General features: G+C 43.3%; 1 protein-coding gene across 3 annotated transcripts in view; it reads right to left on the minus strand.

Moving 5' to 3' along the window:
* Window positions 1-393: 393 nt before the first annotated feature.
* The window catches only part of AP3D1 (adaptor related protein complex 3 subunit delta 1), a 46,978-nt gene continuing 32,710 nt past the window's right edge, over window positions 394-14,661 (minus strand). For 2 of the 3 annotated variants that reach the window (XM_037384386.1, XM_037384388.1), the window contains 15 exons: window positions 13,951-14,026; window positions 12,941-13,140; window positions 12,171-12,244; window positions 10,908-10,931; window positions 9,611-9,815; window positions 8,800-8,862; window positions 8,079-8,177; window positions 7,422-7,571; window positions 7,239-7,286; window positions 6,658-6,847; window positions 5,479-5,567; window positions 4,342-4,427; window positions 3,781-3,902; window positions 2,954-3,033; window positions 394-2,574 (listed from right to left, as the gene is read on the minus strand). In XM_037384386.1, coding sequence (XP_037240283.1) covers window positions 2,479-2,574; window positions 2,954-3,033; window positions 3,781-3,902; window positions 4,342-4,427; window positions 5,479-5,567; window positions 6,658-6,847; window positions 7,239-7,286; window positions 7,422-7,571; window positions 8,079-8,177; window positions 8,800-8,862; window positions 9,611-9,815; window positions 10,908-10,931; window positions 12,171-12,244; window positions 12,941-13,140; window positions 13,951-14,026 — 1,602 coding nt within the window. In that variant the 3' untranslated portion in view covers window positions 394-2,478. The remainder of the gene's footprint in view (window positions 2,575-2,953; window positions 3,034-3,780; window positions 3,903-4,341; window positions 4,428-5,478; window positions 5,568-6,657; window positions 6,848-7,238; window positions 7,287-7,421; window positions 7,572-8,078; window positions 8,178-8,799; window positions 8,863-9,610; window positions 9,816-10,907; window positions 10,932-12,170; window positions 12,245-12,940; window positions 13,141-13,950; window positions 14,027-14,661) is intronic. The other variant, XM_037384387.1, reaches the window with a different exon arrangement.

Consider the following 14,661-nt stretch of genomic DNA (forward strand, 5'->3'; position numbering starts at 1 on the left):
TTCCCAGTGTTGGTGCCTATAAAAGTACCAAGGTGGTTTAAAACAGGAGATGAAGAACAGCATCACTGCTGTCTCCCTCACTGCAGGGTCCTTTTCTGCTCGTGTCCTTCGTGCCTTAGCACTGCTGCCGCTGACTGCGGGTATGCGATCACCCCCCGATACGCACAGTGGGGAGAGCACAGTGGCAGGATTCACGGTCCCCAGCTGATAACCCCCCCGCCCCCCCACCCGGCAGCGGCGTGAGAAAGGACTTCTTACCTCCTCTGCAGCTTCTGGAAGGAGCTTCTCGTACCTCCCCTAAAGACACAAGCAGTCAGGACTGTGGTAAATCCACGTCACGTTTCCAGGTCCATACAAACTGGAAGGGACTGACTCTTCACAAAGCCAAAAATATAACTTTGTTTTGAAAGTTTATTGGATCATCTTGACACAAAATCATTACAGCAGCTTGTGGTATGTTGTTTTCTTTTTTGTTGTTGTTGTTTTAAGGGAATGTTGATAGCAAATAAATTTGCGAATGTAACACATCATACAATTTCAAAATTCTAGAATCACTGCACAGGATTCTGTAAGAGAAGACTCTACATGCTAAAGTGACAGTTTTCATCCATGAATTAAAAAAAAAAAGGAACACTAGTTGAGGAACATCATCCTTTAAGACAATTTTAATATGTTCAGTTTCTAATACACAAACTGGCTAACCAAGGGAGGTTGACCAATACCAAATCCTACCGCTCCACCCGCGGTGAAGCTTGCTGCAAGCCAATTCCCGCAGCGCGCAAGTGCGGTCACTTATGAAGCTGGTCCTAGCGATGACATCAGAGCAGAGCCTTTGCAAAAATACCTTAACATGGGAAGAGTGTAAAGAGCACAACACACGCTTAAAGTACAGGACGTTCACCCAAAGGAGAAGATCAACGCTTTATCCTGTCTCTGCGTGATGTTTTAGCTCCACTCTGGAGCACTGCTGACGCCCATCGGAGCAGCGACAGCGCTGGAGAAGAACAGACCAACCCAACTCCTCCCTGGGGACCCTTCTGGTACCAGCAACTGGCAGGTCTTGACCTGTGCCTCAAAGCAAAACCGTTCAAGTGTGTTCTCAGCTTGCCGGGTATGGAACAGAAAGTAAAAGAACTGGGGGGAAGAAAAAAAGAAAAGAAAAAAAAAAGCAAGCAAGAGATCTTGGAGGACATCAGCTAAGCATCTCTGTAAAGGACACAGTGACATCCCTTTCCCATCAGCGATTCCACCGGATTCCTCTAGTGCAGAACGGGCTTTGCTTGGTAGACCCTCCCCTTCTTCCCTCTAAAGCAACCTGCTCGCTACAGACGCAGGGCTGCAGACCCCCACCACCCCCTCCCTCCTGCCACCCCCCAGGGCGAGCTCTGCCGCAGGGACCCGGTTCCACTTGGGCTGCTCAACCTGCAGCCACCGCTGCCAGGGCAGGGCCATGGACACGAGGAGGACGACGGAGCCAGCACCACACCTCTGACTTCACAGCACAGAGGGAGGGAGCAGGGCTGCTGCAAACTGGTGTGAGCACAAGGGATTACACACATGGGCACTCTAAGCTGGTAGTGGTCAACCTCCGCTGGTGAGCAAAATGATAACAGAAGCAGGAACAGACCCCTTTGGATTTCCAGTTTCTTGCTACACCCTAACTTTTCAGGAATGTGAAATTGAAGAGGACTCATAAAACACATCAGCAGAGACTGCTCAAAGGGGAGAGGCATGAGAGACTCCATTTGCAGGGGTGGTCAACAGGAGCAGAGAACCACACAGTAACACTTCCAGCCTGTTTCATGCGTTCGCTCTACTCTTTCAGCTGTCACTAAATGAAGGTTAAGGCTCAAGGCAACTACTATAAACAGAAACTCCAACATCCCAGTTCTCACAGGGCTCATTTGGATTAGCTCAAGGAGATGGAGGATGTTTATATGCTGATCAAAATAGATCTTGAGATAATAATAATAATAAATCATATTAAAAAAAAAAAAAGAGGCCTTCAGGTCCAGCACCAGCCTCTGCTAGAAATATACATCAACTACAGCAGCCCTGAAGACATATTCCATGGCTAAGGATCAAGTCAACCTTCCCTGGCAAGAAGCACAAGCAACAGACTCTGTGCTACTGTCGATAAAATTCTGCTTAGTCCACCGTCCCACGCAGATGGCAAGGTTTATGGGATCTCCATGAGCTGCTGAATAAATAGCGCCCCTCCCTCCCTCCCTCCTCCAGTCATGTCACCAGGATCTCTTTGGGCTAGAAAGGGTTAACACCACAGTTTGTAAAAAGTTTTGAAATAAAAAGGTAACATACAGCCTTAAAATGTCTAAACTGCCAACAATGGTGGAGTTAACTGAAAAGCACGTGCCCCAGGATAGTACATGCGTACGAGGGAGAAACTTAACACTTGGGTCTGCTCATCTTTACACATTAGGTGTGTTTCTTGTAGTTGGAATATTTTGTAAGGAATATTCAGCACTTGGACAATGTCTCTTTCATCTCATCCAACAAGTTGCTAAGCAGGGTGGAATCATTACATTTCCCATCTATGGATACAGAGTTCTCTCCCTTGGAAAGAAAAAGAAAAAAAAAAAAAAGAAATCCATTAGTCTTTTCTAAGCAGGGACAATTTTACTCCCAGACAAGTTCAGGGACTGGAAACAGGCGGTGGAGCCTGCACAGGAGCGAAGCAGGCTCTGCCGAGAGGTCACTCTGGGGAAGCCACCAGTGCTGCTGCTACCCACCCAGTATGCACTGGGCAACAGAAAGCCCATGGCGAGGTACAAGCTGCGTAGTAGCACAGCGAAAACTGCTAGATGGGCCGGGTGAATTCAGCTACCCATGGTGCCCCTGGGTGACTTAGACAGGAATACTTCCCTCTTTCTGTTAAGACAGAAAGTGCTGCAGGTTTACCTTCTTTCAGGTCAGAGTGTTACAATGCTCTCACCTTTTTTACCAGTAGGCAGACGTGATGGCCTTGGATAGAACGACTGTACATTGATGCACACGAATCAACGCGTTCCACAACTATAAAGAAAGAAGGAGTTTTCACTTAATGGGCCTGGTTTTAATGTAAGGTTTGCTTCCTGTGAAGAGGAACCACTGCTTTGCCTGGCCTCAAGGAAGAGAAGCTTCTACTGAGTGAGGGGAGGAGGAAGTCAGGGTCAGGATGATATATGTGCCTGGCTCCTATCTGGGACATTTTGCAATAATGGAGGTTAGTCATTCGTCTTTTAAGCAAGCTGCAAAGGTTTTGTGGCAAAAATGCTGATCAGAATGTAATCTCTTCCCCAGAAATACTTTCAGTGAGACACCATCTAACGCACACACCAGAGCATGATGAAACAGCCATTTGTTTTGCTTCATCCAGTACCTCTGTTTTAATAAGTCCAAACTTGAATAGCTCAGGCTCTCCCTTACTGAAACAAAGCACTGGGAAAAGAGGGAGGCTGAAGCACTGAAGATCTAACACACCCTCCAGAGAACAGTCGCAGCCCTAGCCATAAGCAAGCTGCTCTCATGATACCTGCCTCGTGCCTCGCTGGACCGGAAGAAAGCCACAGGGACAGGGAGAACTCATTTTGAAGAACACCGCATGCTCTGAGAATACCAGCATATTACAAAACTGGAAAAAACTCCTCTCCCAAATTTATTTGATCTGGGTATCACCTGCTTCTGTCATCGCTGAGGCCACAGAGCATTGCACTTGCCAAGCACAGCAGAAATTTTAGAATACGGAATTTTGCAGAAGGTTCTGGATCAAGGAAGACTCACCTGAAAAATGATGATGAAAACAGATCTTTGCCAGTAGATGTTGGAAAGAAATGCTAATTCCGTCTATTTTAATAGAACTCATGTGCAGATCTCCAGACTCTAGGAGCTTGGCAAAAGCATCGCTGCAAAACAGGAAGGAAAATAAACACTCATACTAGAAATTCAAGGGAAATCTGCTACATTAGCCCCATGCAGACCTTGAAACATCTCAGGATGCAGAAGTCTAAGTAATACCAAGCTCTAGGAAAATGGGTTTACAGCAAATATAGGAAGCACACTCCACTGGAGTACCCTACGACCTCAACCAGAGCTACTTCCACACAATCTCCACCAGCCTACATACAGGGCGTATAGCTTCTTCTCCAGAATCACTTGAAATAAGTTGATGGACATATTTTAACAGTCAAACGTTACACAAGATAACTGAACCATAACCAAAGCAATCACAAGCAGCCAAAATCAAAAGCATGCTGCATATCTTGCAGAGACGGCCTGCAGCCAAAGCTCAGCTTCACATGGGTGGCAAAAGCACCGATGTTGTGCTCCCTAGATGGCACTTACCTATAGCAAGGCGTCGTGATCAAGTATGAAGCGCAACTGAAGTGCAATTTGAAATCTAGTTTTTCATGGGTTGAACCTTCATCATTCTGCAACAGGTCAAAGGAAAGGAGATGAATGGGAGCCCTGAGGCAGCAAGAGGAGGCACCACCCCCACCTACCAAACAGGCACCAATGAAGAGCTTTAGGGCTTGATTCCCTTCGATGTACCCTGGCTGGGCCTGAAGAATCAGCCCCGAACAGCCATCACGCTACAACATCAGGCCACTTAAGAGAAAAGATTTGGGCAGCCATGCTGATACGTACACCTAGAGCAGTTAAGGGACACAACTGGAGGGACTGAGCTGCATTTTTTGTTGCACTCTGCTGAAAAATACTGAGCAGACTGAATTTAAACTAACACCTAGAGATGTGCCTTTACAGTTCACTATTTCCCAAGGAAAATAATAACCTTGTATCTCCCAGATTTCTTAGGTACTGAAAATAGAACTAGTATACTATTTTGAAGAAACCCTTAAAATAAGAGATAATGGCTGACTCAGAAGTAGCCACAACTGTCTCCATTTACTTCCTTCAAGCTATTCACGCAGCTCCTTCGTTAGTAATTTTACTGAAATAAGATCAGAAACCCTATAGTCTTATACAGGCAAATAGTTTTAATTAAACAATGCCTTCAGCTAACCTTACTCTTGTTCTGGATTTCCATCCTTATTAACTGTATCTAATTCTTATCACTGTTTTCCCAGCCTTGTATCAGGTAGCAGTGTCCAACTGATCTTTGGATAACTGAGATCAAAACGAACAGCCTCTGGGTTGCATCTCTCACTAGTTGGTTGACCTCCTCTCCCCAGCAGATGCACCACTGCAGTGATTTTATAGCTGACAATGTGGCATATGTTTCAGGCTGCATTGCTCACACACTGCCAGGAATGACAATTTAGGACATGCTTATGCAGTATTCTAGACAGTCTTTGCACAAGATGTCATGTAAAAATACTTCTCACGTCACGGGATGGGCTGGTGCAGCAAAGATGAAATGATGCCTTCAAAAAAGCTCTAAAGCAGTGCTTTCCACCCAAGTCAAGCTCCCTTACGCGGTTCTCCAAAGGAAGCAGAAACAGAGTTTAAAGCTGCACTTACTTTGACTATAAAGGACAGTGTTCCTTTTAACTTCTGAGCCATAACAATACTCTGAAGTGTAAACACAAACTGGGCTTCATTAGAGATTCCTAGCATGAAGAGAGGAGAGGGAGAAGTCAGGTCAGAAAATGGTTTCCATACGCAACTAATGGTTAGAATAAACTGATCAGTAGCAGCTAAGCTTGAAACTTTCCATGTAGTTGGAAGAGAGTTATATGCACAATTCCTGTTGTGAATTAACTGTGTTACAGCACTTAGCTCTCGGGTCTCTGAAAAGCAGCAGTGATAGCTGGCATTTGGTAGAGGTTATTGAGTGAGCAAGCGCCTGGGCGAAGTATGTGACAGTGGCAATAAATTTATACTGTTTGTTTCAACTGGAAAAATATACAGCTTTCCAAGTAGTTTTCAGACTAATTCAAATTCCATTTCTGTGTTTTTCTTTTACTATACAAGTCTGTCTCAAGAACTGCCTTATACAGAACAACAACAAAAAAAAGATCCACTGCTTTTTGTGGGGGATCAAAATGCACCCTGAAGCCACTAAATCCCAGAAGACTTCTGTGAGCTGTTTCAGTATTCAAATTAACTCTTTGGCAAAGGAAGTGAAATTCAAAGAAGTTCAGCGATTTGACTGTACTATTGTACTATGTATGAAGTCATCATCCTCCATCTCTGTGTCTAATATTTCTTAAGGGCTCAGCTCCCCATCCAAATAAGCACATACTTATCACAAACCTTCACTGCACATGGCTTCTGCCGTTAAAACAGTGGAACAATAGCTCGAGAATAAATCCAGAGTGGACGCTAATGGTCCACAAACCTATAACTTTGTTTCGTTTAAATATCATAGCAAACTCCTCATGAATTTTGGATTCCTGTCGTTGGCCTTGGTAGCACGTTCAAAGGTGTGCCAGCCTGCAGTCACCTGAAAAAGGAACCTCGGACATGCAGACTCCCAGCCCTACGTTACTGGCTTTGCTCTTGCTGTACAGAACCACCTGTGCTTATAGCCATACTGTAAGAAGGCTTATCCTCTCCAGGGAATTGTGTGAAAGCCCAGGCAGAAGGACATGTCTTTCTGGAAAACAGCAAGGAGCAAGAAGTTCAAAGAATTCTTTCCACAGGAGGGCAGTGCAGGACTAGACATACTCCAAGAACCCTGTGCAAAGCTGCGCATACCAGGGGGTAGCTGGAAGGGTACAGGTATCCCATCATGTACTGATGATCCTTCTGGTCGGAGCATTTTAGTGTTGAGAGAGTCCAGGACATTTAATTCCATGCTCTTAAGGAAGCTAGTGCTTTTGTTTTCAAAGATAACAGAGACAGTAACTTGACTATCGTTCTGCAGGTTTCCTTGAATATCGTATGTCTGCAAACGAAGAAAAAAAAAATACACATCACAGGAAAGATTCAGGAACTTCAAACAGCAGACCCCCAGAACAGAACACAGCATCAGAAAAACGCAAGCTTTAAAAGGAAAGTAATTCAGTACAACTGCAGGACAATGAAAAGCAGGGTGATGATCAGCTCCACAGTAATGCTAAGCAGTGGGAAAATCAACAGCTTAAAAACTTGTTAAGCGGGACATCCAGAGGAATGCAAGTGGAACTTTGTTATATTCCTCCTTCCTGGGATTTAAACAGTTCTTCTATTAAGTGTTGTCTACTTCAAGTCACTATACTATCCCCAGGGTATCCCCTCTTTTCTTAGAGAACACAAAACCAGAAGAGACATCTGGATTTGAATGTCAAAAAACTCACCGTTTTAATGTATGAATTTTCAGCAAGGAGGCGGTAACTGGACATAGGCTGAAAGACAAGAAAGAAATCACAGTCACAGTATAATGAGTTTCTCTGAAAAGAGTTGACTTTCTCCTTCCTCCCAGAAGAGTTTAGCTCCTGCCTTTTCTCCAAGGCAAGGGCTGTCAGTGCACAGCTACTCACTGGTAGTGGTTCATCATCTAGTGTTCCATTCTGCACAGACTCTGTCGTCTCCTCCTCACTGTGATGACTCTTCTTTTTGGCTTTCTTTTTGTCCTTTGATTTCTCTTCTTTCTCCTTCTTGTGCTTTTTCTTCTTATGTTTGGAGGATTTCTAACAAGAACAAGAAACAACAAACCCTTAAAGAAACCCTGTATTTGCAGCCATTACATCATGACCTCTCTACCAATCTTTCAACTCTGGACTCTCCCTCTGTGCAGCCTTCTGGCCTGAACCAAGTTTCCCTCTGCTGCAGGAACCTGAAACAGAGTTCCCATTCCTTAAACCCCAACCATCATTCTGTGCCGAGTCCCAGTAAACCCTTGCTCCCCACTCGGGTGACACCACCTTAACCCAAAGCAGCCCGGGATCAGCAGAAGGACAAATTTCTTCAACTGTTTGGAAGCTCAACTTTAAAACTGCTTCCCGAGCCTTGGCTCAAAGAACAACCAAACCTCTTCCTATGAAGGTCCTCCTCATGATAACATTCTACTGCTGCCTATTTGCAGGTGGTCACTATACCGAACAGGATGCTGGTTGTGATTCCTGTGTGCTTCTTTTTAAGGAATACGAGACACAAGGAGAATATGGCTAAGGGCAGCAGCAACTTAAACCACTTACCTTCCCTTCATCCTCCTCCTCCTCCTCTCGCTCCTCCCTTTCTTCCTTTTTTACCTCTTGAGGTTCAGCCCCAACAGCAGCACCCACTTCAGGCTCACTCTGAGCAGATTAACAGAAGAATTATGACAGTAATTGAATGCAGCTGAAACAACTGAATCCCACACCAAAAGAGATCTTAAGATGACACTTGGCCTCACACCAACTCTTATTTCAGAAATTGCATTAGACTAACATGGCAACAAACCTTCCATCTTATGCCTCTGAAAGCCAGCAAATATGATCACCTGAGGACAAGACTCAAAATACTTCCTCCAAGGAATCCATCCCTTTATATTCTCTGTCTCTTCCTCTGAAGTCTCCCATCAAAATTCATGAGACTCCTTCAGACTGTGTCTCTCATGTCTATTAATACTGCTAGTGTCTAGCTCACACTAGGAAATAAAACCATACAACAATATTAAACTCCACCAATAATATTAAAATCCACCAAGCCTGTAGCTGCATCTGTATTTCTATCCATTGATCTGCACAGCAGAATGAGCTTGAAACCTCCCACTACAGTGTCTGTAAACTGGGGAGATAAAATGTCATCGCTTCATAGCAATAAGTGGAGGAGACAAAGCCTATCTTCCCATCCCTCCTGCAGCATGACAAAGCACTCTGATCACAGCTAAGATGCAATCATCTGAAAAAGTTTCCTGCGATGTGCTAAGATGTCTACCTGTGGCTGGGTAGTGGAAGCAGGTGGTGGAGCAGTGGAGAGCCAGAAATCCAAGTCTTCCTCCTGAATTTCAACAGAAAACAACCAATTATCTTTGTTTTGATAGCATTTTTTTTTTTTAAAAAAAAATCAATTAAACTCTTAAGTTTTCATGGAAATGCACTGCTCCAGAATGCTTATATGCAGATGCTGCAATACATTTAGGAGCAAATAGCTTGGGAAGCTTAACTTTAGCCTTCAAGCACACTTCCAAATCTGGACACAGCTGACAGTAACTGCAAAGTACCCTGCGTATCACAGTACCTACAGGCATTCAAAGCATCATCACAGCACACTGGCTGCATCTTAGGGGAAAAGTGCATCTCTGCAGAGTGGTTAACAAGAAGGATACTTCAAGTCTTCAGAGTAACTGACAACTAACATCAGGTTTTGTAACCGGAAGATTCTGAAGTACATAGGGGACAGGATGTAGAACAGAAGTGAGTTCCAGGTATCTTGCTAACGAGTTCCCCATTTTAAGGGCAGACAAAATATCAATAAACTCAGCTTCCAAATTAGATCTGGAGGCTCTGCTGTGTAGGCTGCAGTAAGCTGAATTCTGCTATCTTATGAGGCTAAGTAAATGTTATTTTTATTAACATAAATCTTTAAATATCTGCTCTTACTGTTGTAAAAATTTAAGGAAATAAAGGTTGAAAACATCCAGCTGTTTGAATTGTCAAATGTGACTGTTCCCAAGCAACAAACACCACAAGAACAAATATGGCCCATAACAGCAGTTTCTAAAATAATGCAAGCCTTGGAGAATTACCTGTTTTTCTTCTTCCTCCTCTACTACCTTTTTCTCTTTCTCTTTCTTCTTTCCTTTCTCTCTCTCTTTCTCTTTGTGTTTCTTTTCCTTCTTTTTGGGTTTTTTGCTCTTCTTCTCTGCTAGGGGAGCTTCTGAGTCTGGTGACTTCTGGGTCTCAACATTTCTGTGCCTCTGCACTGGCAGCTTCTCACTGTCTGCTAAGGGTCTTAAAAATAAAGAGACCATCACCCTTCTGCAAACAGTCTCCCTCAGCTCAGATTATCTACTGGAGGACCAAGACAAAGTATGCTTTGTTTTTAAAGAGTTTGGCTCCAAAAGTCTTAAATCAGCACATGCTTCTGTACCTGAAGTTTATTTATTTAACTGCAGACACTGCCCTGCAGATTAGAAGTTAACAGAAACAATCTGAAAGTGACTTAAGAGCCAAGCTCTTGCTGACACCTAATCACTCTTAAAAGTGATAACTACAGACCTGCAGGCTGAGTAAAACCTACAGAACATACCCCACTTCCAAAGAAACCACTCCCAAAAAGCAAAGACATGAAACAGTGGGAAGCATTTGCAACAGTGCGGGAATTCCAGCAGTGGAATGGTAGCGTGGCTCAAACAACAGCCCTTGAAGGGGGTGGGTTTTGTTACTGATGAACAGATCACTCCAACTGAAGTGCTTATTTTGAGCAATAAACTGTTTCATTTTGGAAGTTTATGCTATGAATCTGTACTCTACCATTACATTCAAAAATGTGTTTTATTATGGGTACCTATTTCCCTAAAGCATGGGTAGTTCAGATTTACACTGTATCCCAAATCCATTACTTGGGGAAAAAAAAACTCACCAGACATTTCTCCATGCTTGTCAAACTCTGTCCAGAAATCAGTAAGAAGTTCACCAATTGCCTCCTTTGCTATTTCTACAGCTTTTACTTGATATTAATTTTTATGTTTGAGCAGCAAGCACCGGTTTAGGAAAATTTCTAAAGGTCTCGCCCACCTTAATTATTTTGCTTACATTGCATGAAGAACCCACCCCAATTAATTTTATTACTTTGAAACACGCACTCTAAGGGCAGCATGGACCCTGTCTGTTTGAACAGTGAACAGATCTCATCTTTAAGCTATTTCACATATACCTGTACAGGAAAAGGGACTGGTGTTGAAAGTCAGTGGGGAAATAAAACCCACACAAATCTGAGGGTCAATGATTTCAGCAGTTTCACCACCCTTCAAGTATTCATGCTGTCCACTGGTGTCAACCGACCTGACAGAGAAGGTCACCCACTAAGCAATGTACTCTTACCTGGAAGGCTTCCCTGAAACCAGACTGCATGTGAGCGTGACACAGACATAGCAGTGCAAGCACAGAAAGAAAAAGAGAGGACAGAGACATGAGAAACCGTGACAGGAGAACACACTGACTCATATGAAATGGAAAGAGAATGGATGGAAACAAAACAAAAGCCCAAAGATGCCTCCTGAAGCACAGCATTCCAAAACTGCTCCGTTCAGTTTGTTCTACGCTGTTGAGGCTTGTGATGCAAATACAAGGTCTACAGTCAGAAATTAATTTCCTTTTATATATTTGCCCCCTGCAGACTCAGAGAGATGTAACCAGCTCATGAAAAAAGGAAGTTTTTTCAGAAACTGTGCATTTTTTTTAAATGCTACATCACTTCTTTGCAAGGTCCTGAGGGACCAAAGCCCTACAGATTTGAGAATTAAAAAGAATGTCAAGACTTTAAAGCCGAGTACCAGAAAGAGAGAGATACTATGCATGCACACGTGCCTGCACAGCCTTCAAAACTTTACAGGATGCATCCATGGACTATAAATCAGCAATTATTTTTAGCAAGTTGATTTTGTAAAACAGCAACTAAAAAAATAATAAAATCTTTATATGCAATACTTAACAGCCCACTGCTAATTATCGCATGGCACGCAGGGATTCAGAGTCTGCTGCACTGCAGCCTTGGGGTCCAGTACTGTAAATTACTTCAGTAGCTGAACAGGGACCAGGCTCTGGTCTAAGTTACAATATGCAGTTCACTCAATCACGCTGGAACAATGTTTTTCAACAGTGGAACCACACTGAATGCCTACAGAGCAATGGGGATGCGACGAACGGGCTGTCACCAGCCAAATGGTTGCAACGCAGAGCATACAGGCTTGCCACGTGTACAGAGGTTCTGAGAAGAATGCAGGTGAATGCAGGTCGCACTCAGTGCCAATGCCAGTTAGACCAGAGAGATACCGGTACACCCAAGAGCTCAGACTAACTCAGATCTGACCCCAGCTACACTGCCTGGGTTTTCAGGCTCATTCAGCCACACCAGCTGATTCCCTTGGCCCTCCCCAGCCCCCTCCTACTTCAGTAGCTTTGCTTTTATCATCTGTGCTGCAGTGGGAACCCAAACCTGGATGATCATCCAAGGTTACATCCAAGACATGGCAAGAGACATTAAGTCTTTTCACCTAATGGACTGTAGATAGTGCCTTTGCCAGACCTGCCCTCATGCATTCTGGTTAGCAATTAAGTAAATTCACATACAAAACCGTCACTTACTTATCCAGATCTATATCAAGTGCCTTATATGGATCATTGGGATCTTTGTCATCTTCGTCACTGGGCAAAGCATTCTGCAGGAGAGATAATGAGACCATCCACTGAAGCAGCAAACCACAGGCAATTCCAAAACTACACCTTTACATCACCCAACCCCGTTTAAGATCGTTAACCCTGGAACAGGCCAGCTTGCAGTCAGGCACAGTAAGTTATGGGAACAATGCATTTTAATGCAGCATCTAGTTACAAGATTAATTCAGAACAGAAAGCCATTCTTCAAAAACTGCAGGATTTGAATTGCTGCTGTTCGGTTTTGATTAAAGGGAATTTTGGGAACAAATACAGATTACATCATTAGCATGTGCAATTAATTACGATCAGCTGCAAACCTGCTGACTAGACAGCAAGTTAATGTCAAAGTGAAGCAGTTAATGTCAAAATGAAGTGACTATTTGGACAGTGTTAGTTTTATAGCAGAGATGCATATTGTTTGTGTTGTTGGCTTTGTTATTGTTTTGTTTGTTGGGTTTTTTTAATAGCTTCAGTGGCAATTTTGTGCACAAAAAGACAATAATTTCTCCCCTGCAAAGAACTGCCTAGGACCATCTCAATCAGTCGTTTCTTGAACAGCTTTGCAAGAAATCAGAGCTCTTAAACTGCAGCAGTACAGACTGGCTGGCAATTTTTGGGGGAAAAAAAAAAAAATTGCTCAAAAGCAGCACACAGATAAACCTCACAACAGAAACCCCCCACCAAACAAAGCAACTGACCTCTGGCATCTCTTCTGTGATGATATCGACATGGTGAGCTGGAGCAATATCCTCCTCACTCTCTGTGTGCAAAGAGTTATGACGATGATGTTTACCTCTTTTCTCCTTTTTCTGTTTTTTCTTTTTCTTGTCTTTCTCCAGTTTCTGTTTATGTCTTCGCTCTTCTTCCAGTTTAACATACTGGTCAGACATAGGCATTCCTGCAGAAGAAGCCAAACTGCTTTCAGGCTACAGTCCACGTGGACACTGATCACTGAAGCAGGCTGTTCGGAGTGAACCTTGCTTCCACCTTCCCAGAATTAGAAGGCTCAACACCTCTGTGCTTCCATCTGATCACACATACAGCCCCTCCAGCACCAGTTTTACTATCACCCTCCATCTCGCCAGAGATAGGACAGAGGTCTGTCCTGCTCCCTGATTCTTGTCCACATTAACTGGATTACAAAGAGCATCTAAACGTTGATATTTTGAGCAGAACCGGTGCCACTGCCGTACCAATGCTGACAACTTCCCATGCTTTCTGAAAAAACTGTTATGTAAGCCTCAAATATCTGCACTTAGAACGCATCACTCGCAACGTACCACGCATCAACAACAGCTTTTCAGGGCAGTATCAAACAACTCATTATACAATTACCTTTTTGTATTTGAAACAAGTTATTAAAATAGTACCTCTACCATTAGACTCAATGTCTCCTGATCACCTTCATCAGCCCTTTAAGACATTCCCAAGGTGACTTACCTACACAGAACAGTGGTTAGTTTACGTGTTACAGACTAGGCTGCACAATATACTTGAATCACAGAATTAAATCTAATACTGTCTTGAGAGGCACTGCACTTGGACTGCCAACTACTACAGTCAAACACATGTAAGTTCAGGAGATAAATATTTAAGAGTCTAATGGAAGTATGCTCCTTGCCCTTAAAAACCTCAGGAGGGATTCCCAAGGAGGAATAATTATTTTTGTCTAACTGAATTTCTGTAATTAAAGAGTAGTTGCACTTACCTGGAACTTTTAAGGGGACAGAAAGGTCAATTTGGACCACAGGTATATGTTCCACACCTGGAGTGTCTTGGTACCGCTGGGAAAATGAAAGTTTGTTACGTTCTAAGCATTGCCAGATACAGATCTATATAAACAGACACATTTCAAGACATCAAGCAGTTTAATCCCTTAAGTGAACATTTTAAAAGATGGGAATGGAATAGCTCAGTACTAAATCCTGTGTGGTAGCAGAGTGCATTTTTAAGCCAGCTGATAACAGTTATAAAAGATCCTACTTTCAGCTCCACTTTTTTAAACCCTACTACTGCCCTAAAGAAGGCTTGTTGCAACAATCTGAAGAATCTTTTTGCTTGTGTTTTATTGCTAGTAACTTGCCACTTCAAGACAAATTTTTGAGGTTTGAGTTGAGGAAAATGGGGCAGTCCTTAGGATATACTGGGAATAAAGCAGATTCTTTTCCTGAAAAAGGTGTTAAGAAGAGACCACGGTGACCTTTTGATTCATAAAACACACTGCATGTTCAGGAGGAGCATGTTCAAGGTTCACTCCCCTCTTCATTCTTCTTAACGAAGTGCCTGGCAATCTGAACCCATCCATCACCCAGAGCTGGGACAAACCACCCGCACAGGCAGTGAATTTGTGACACAAGGGCACAGAGAAGTGTTTCTGTAGAGCTTTTAGAGAATCTTTACTGAAATACAAATACTGAGC

This window comes from Falco rusticolus, chromosome 4 (assembly GCF_015220075.1).
Source record: "Falco rusticolus isolate bFalRus1 chromosome 4, bFalRus1.pri, whole genome shotgun sequence".
Lineage (NCBI taxonomy): Eukaryota > Metazoa > Chordata > Aves > Falconiformes > Falconidae > Falco > Falco rusticolus.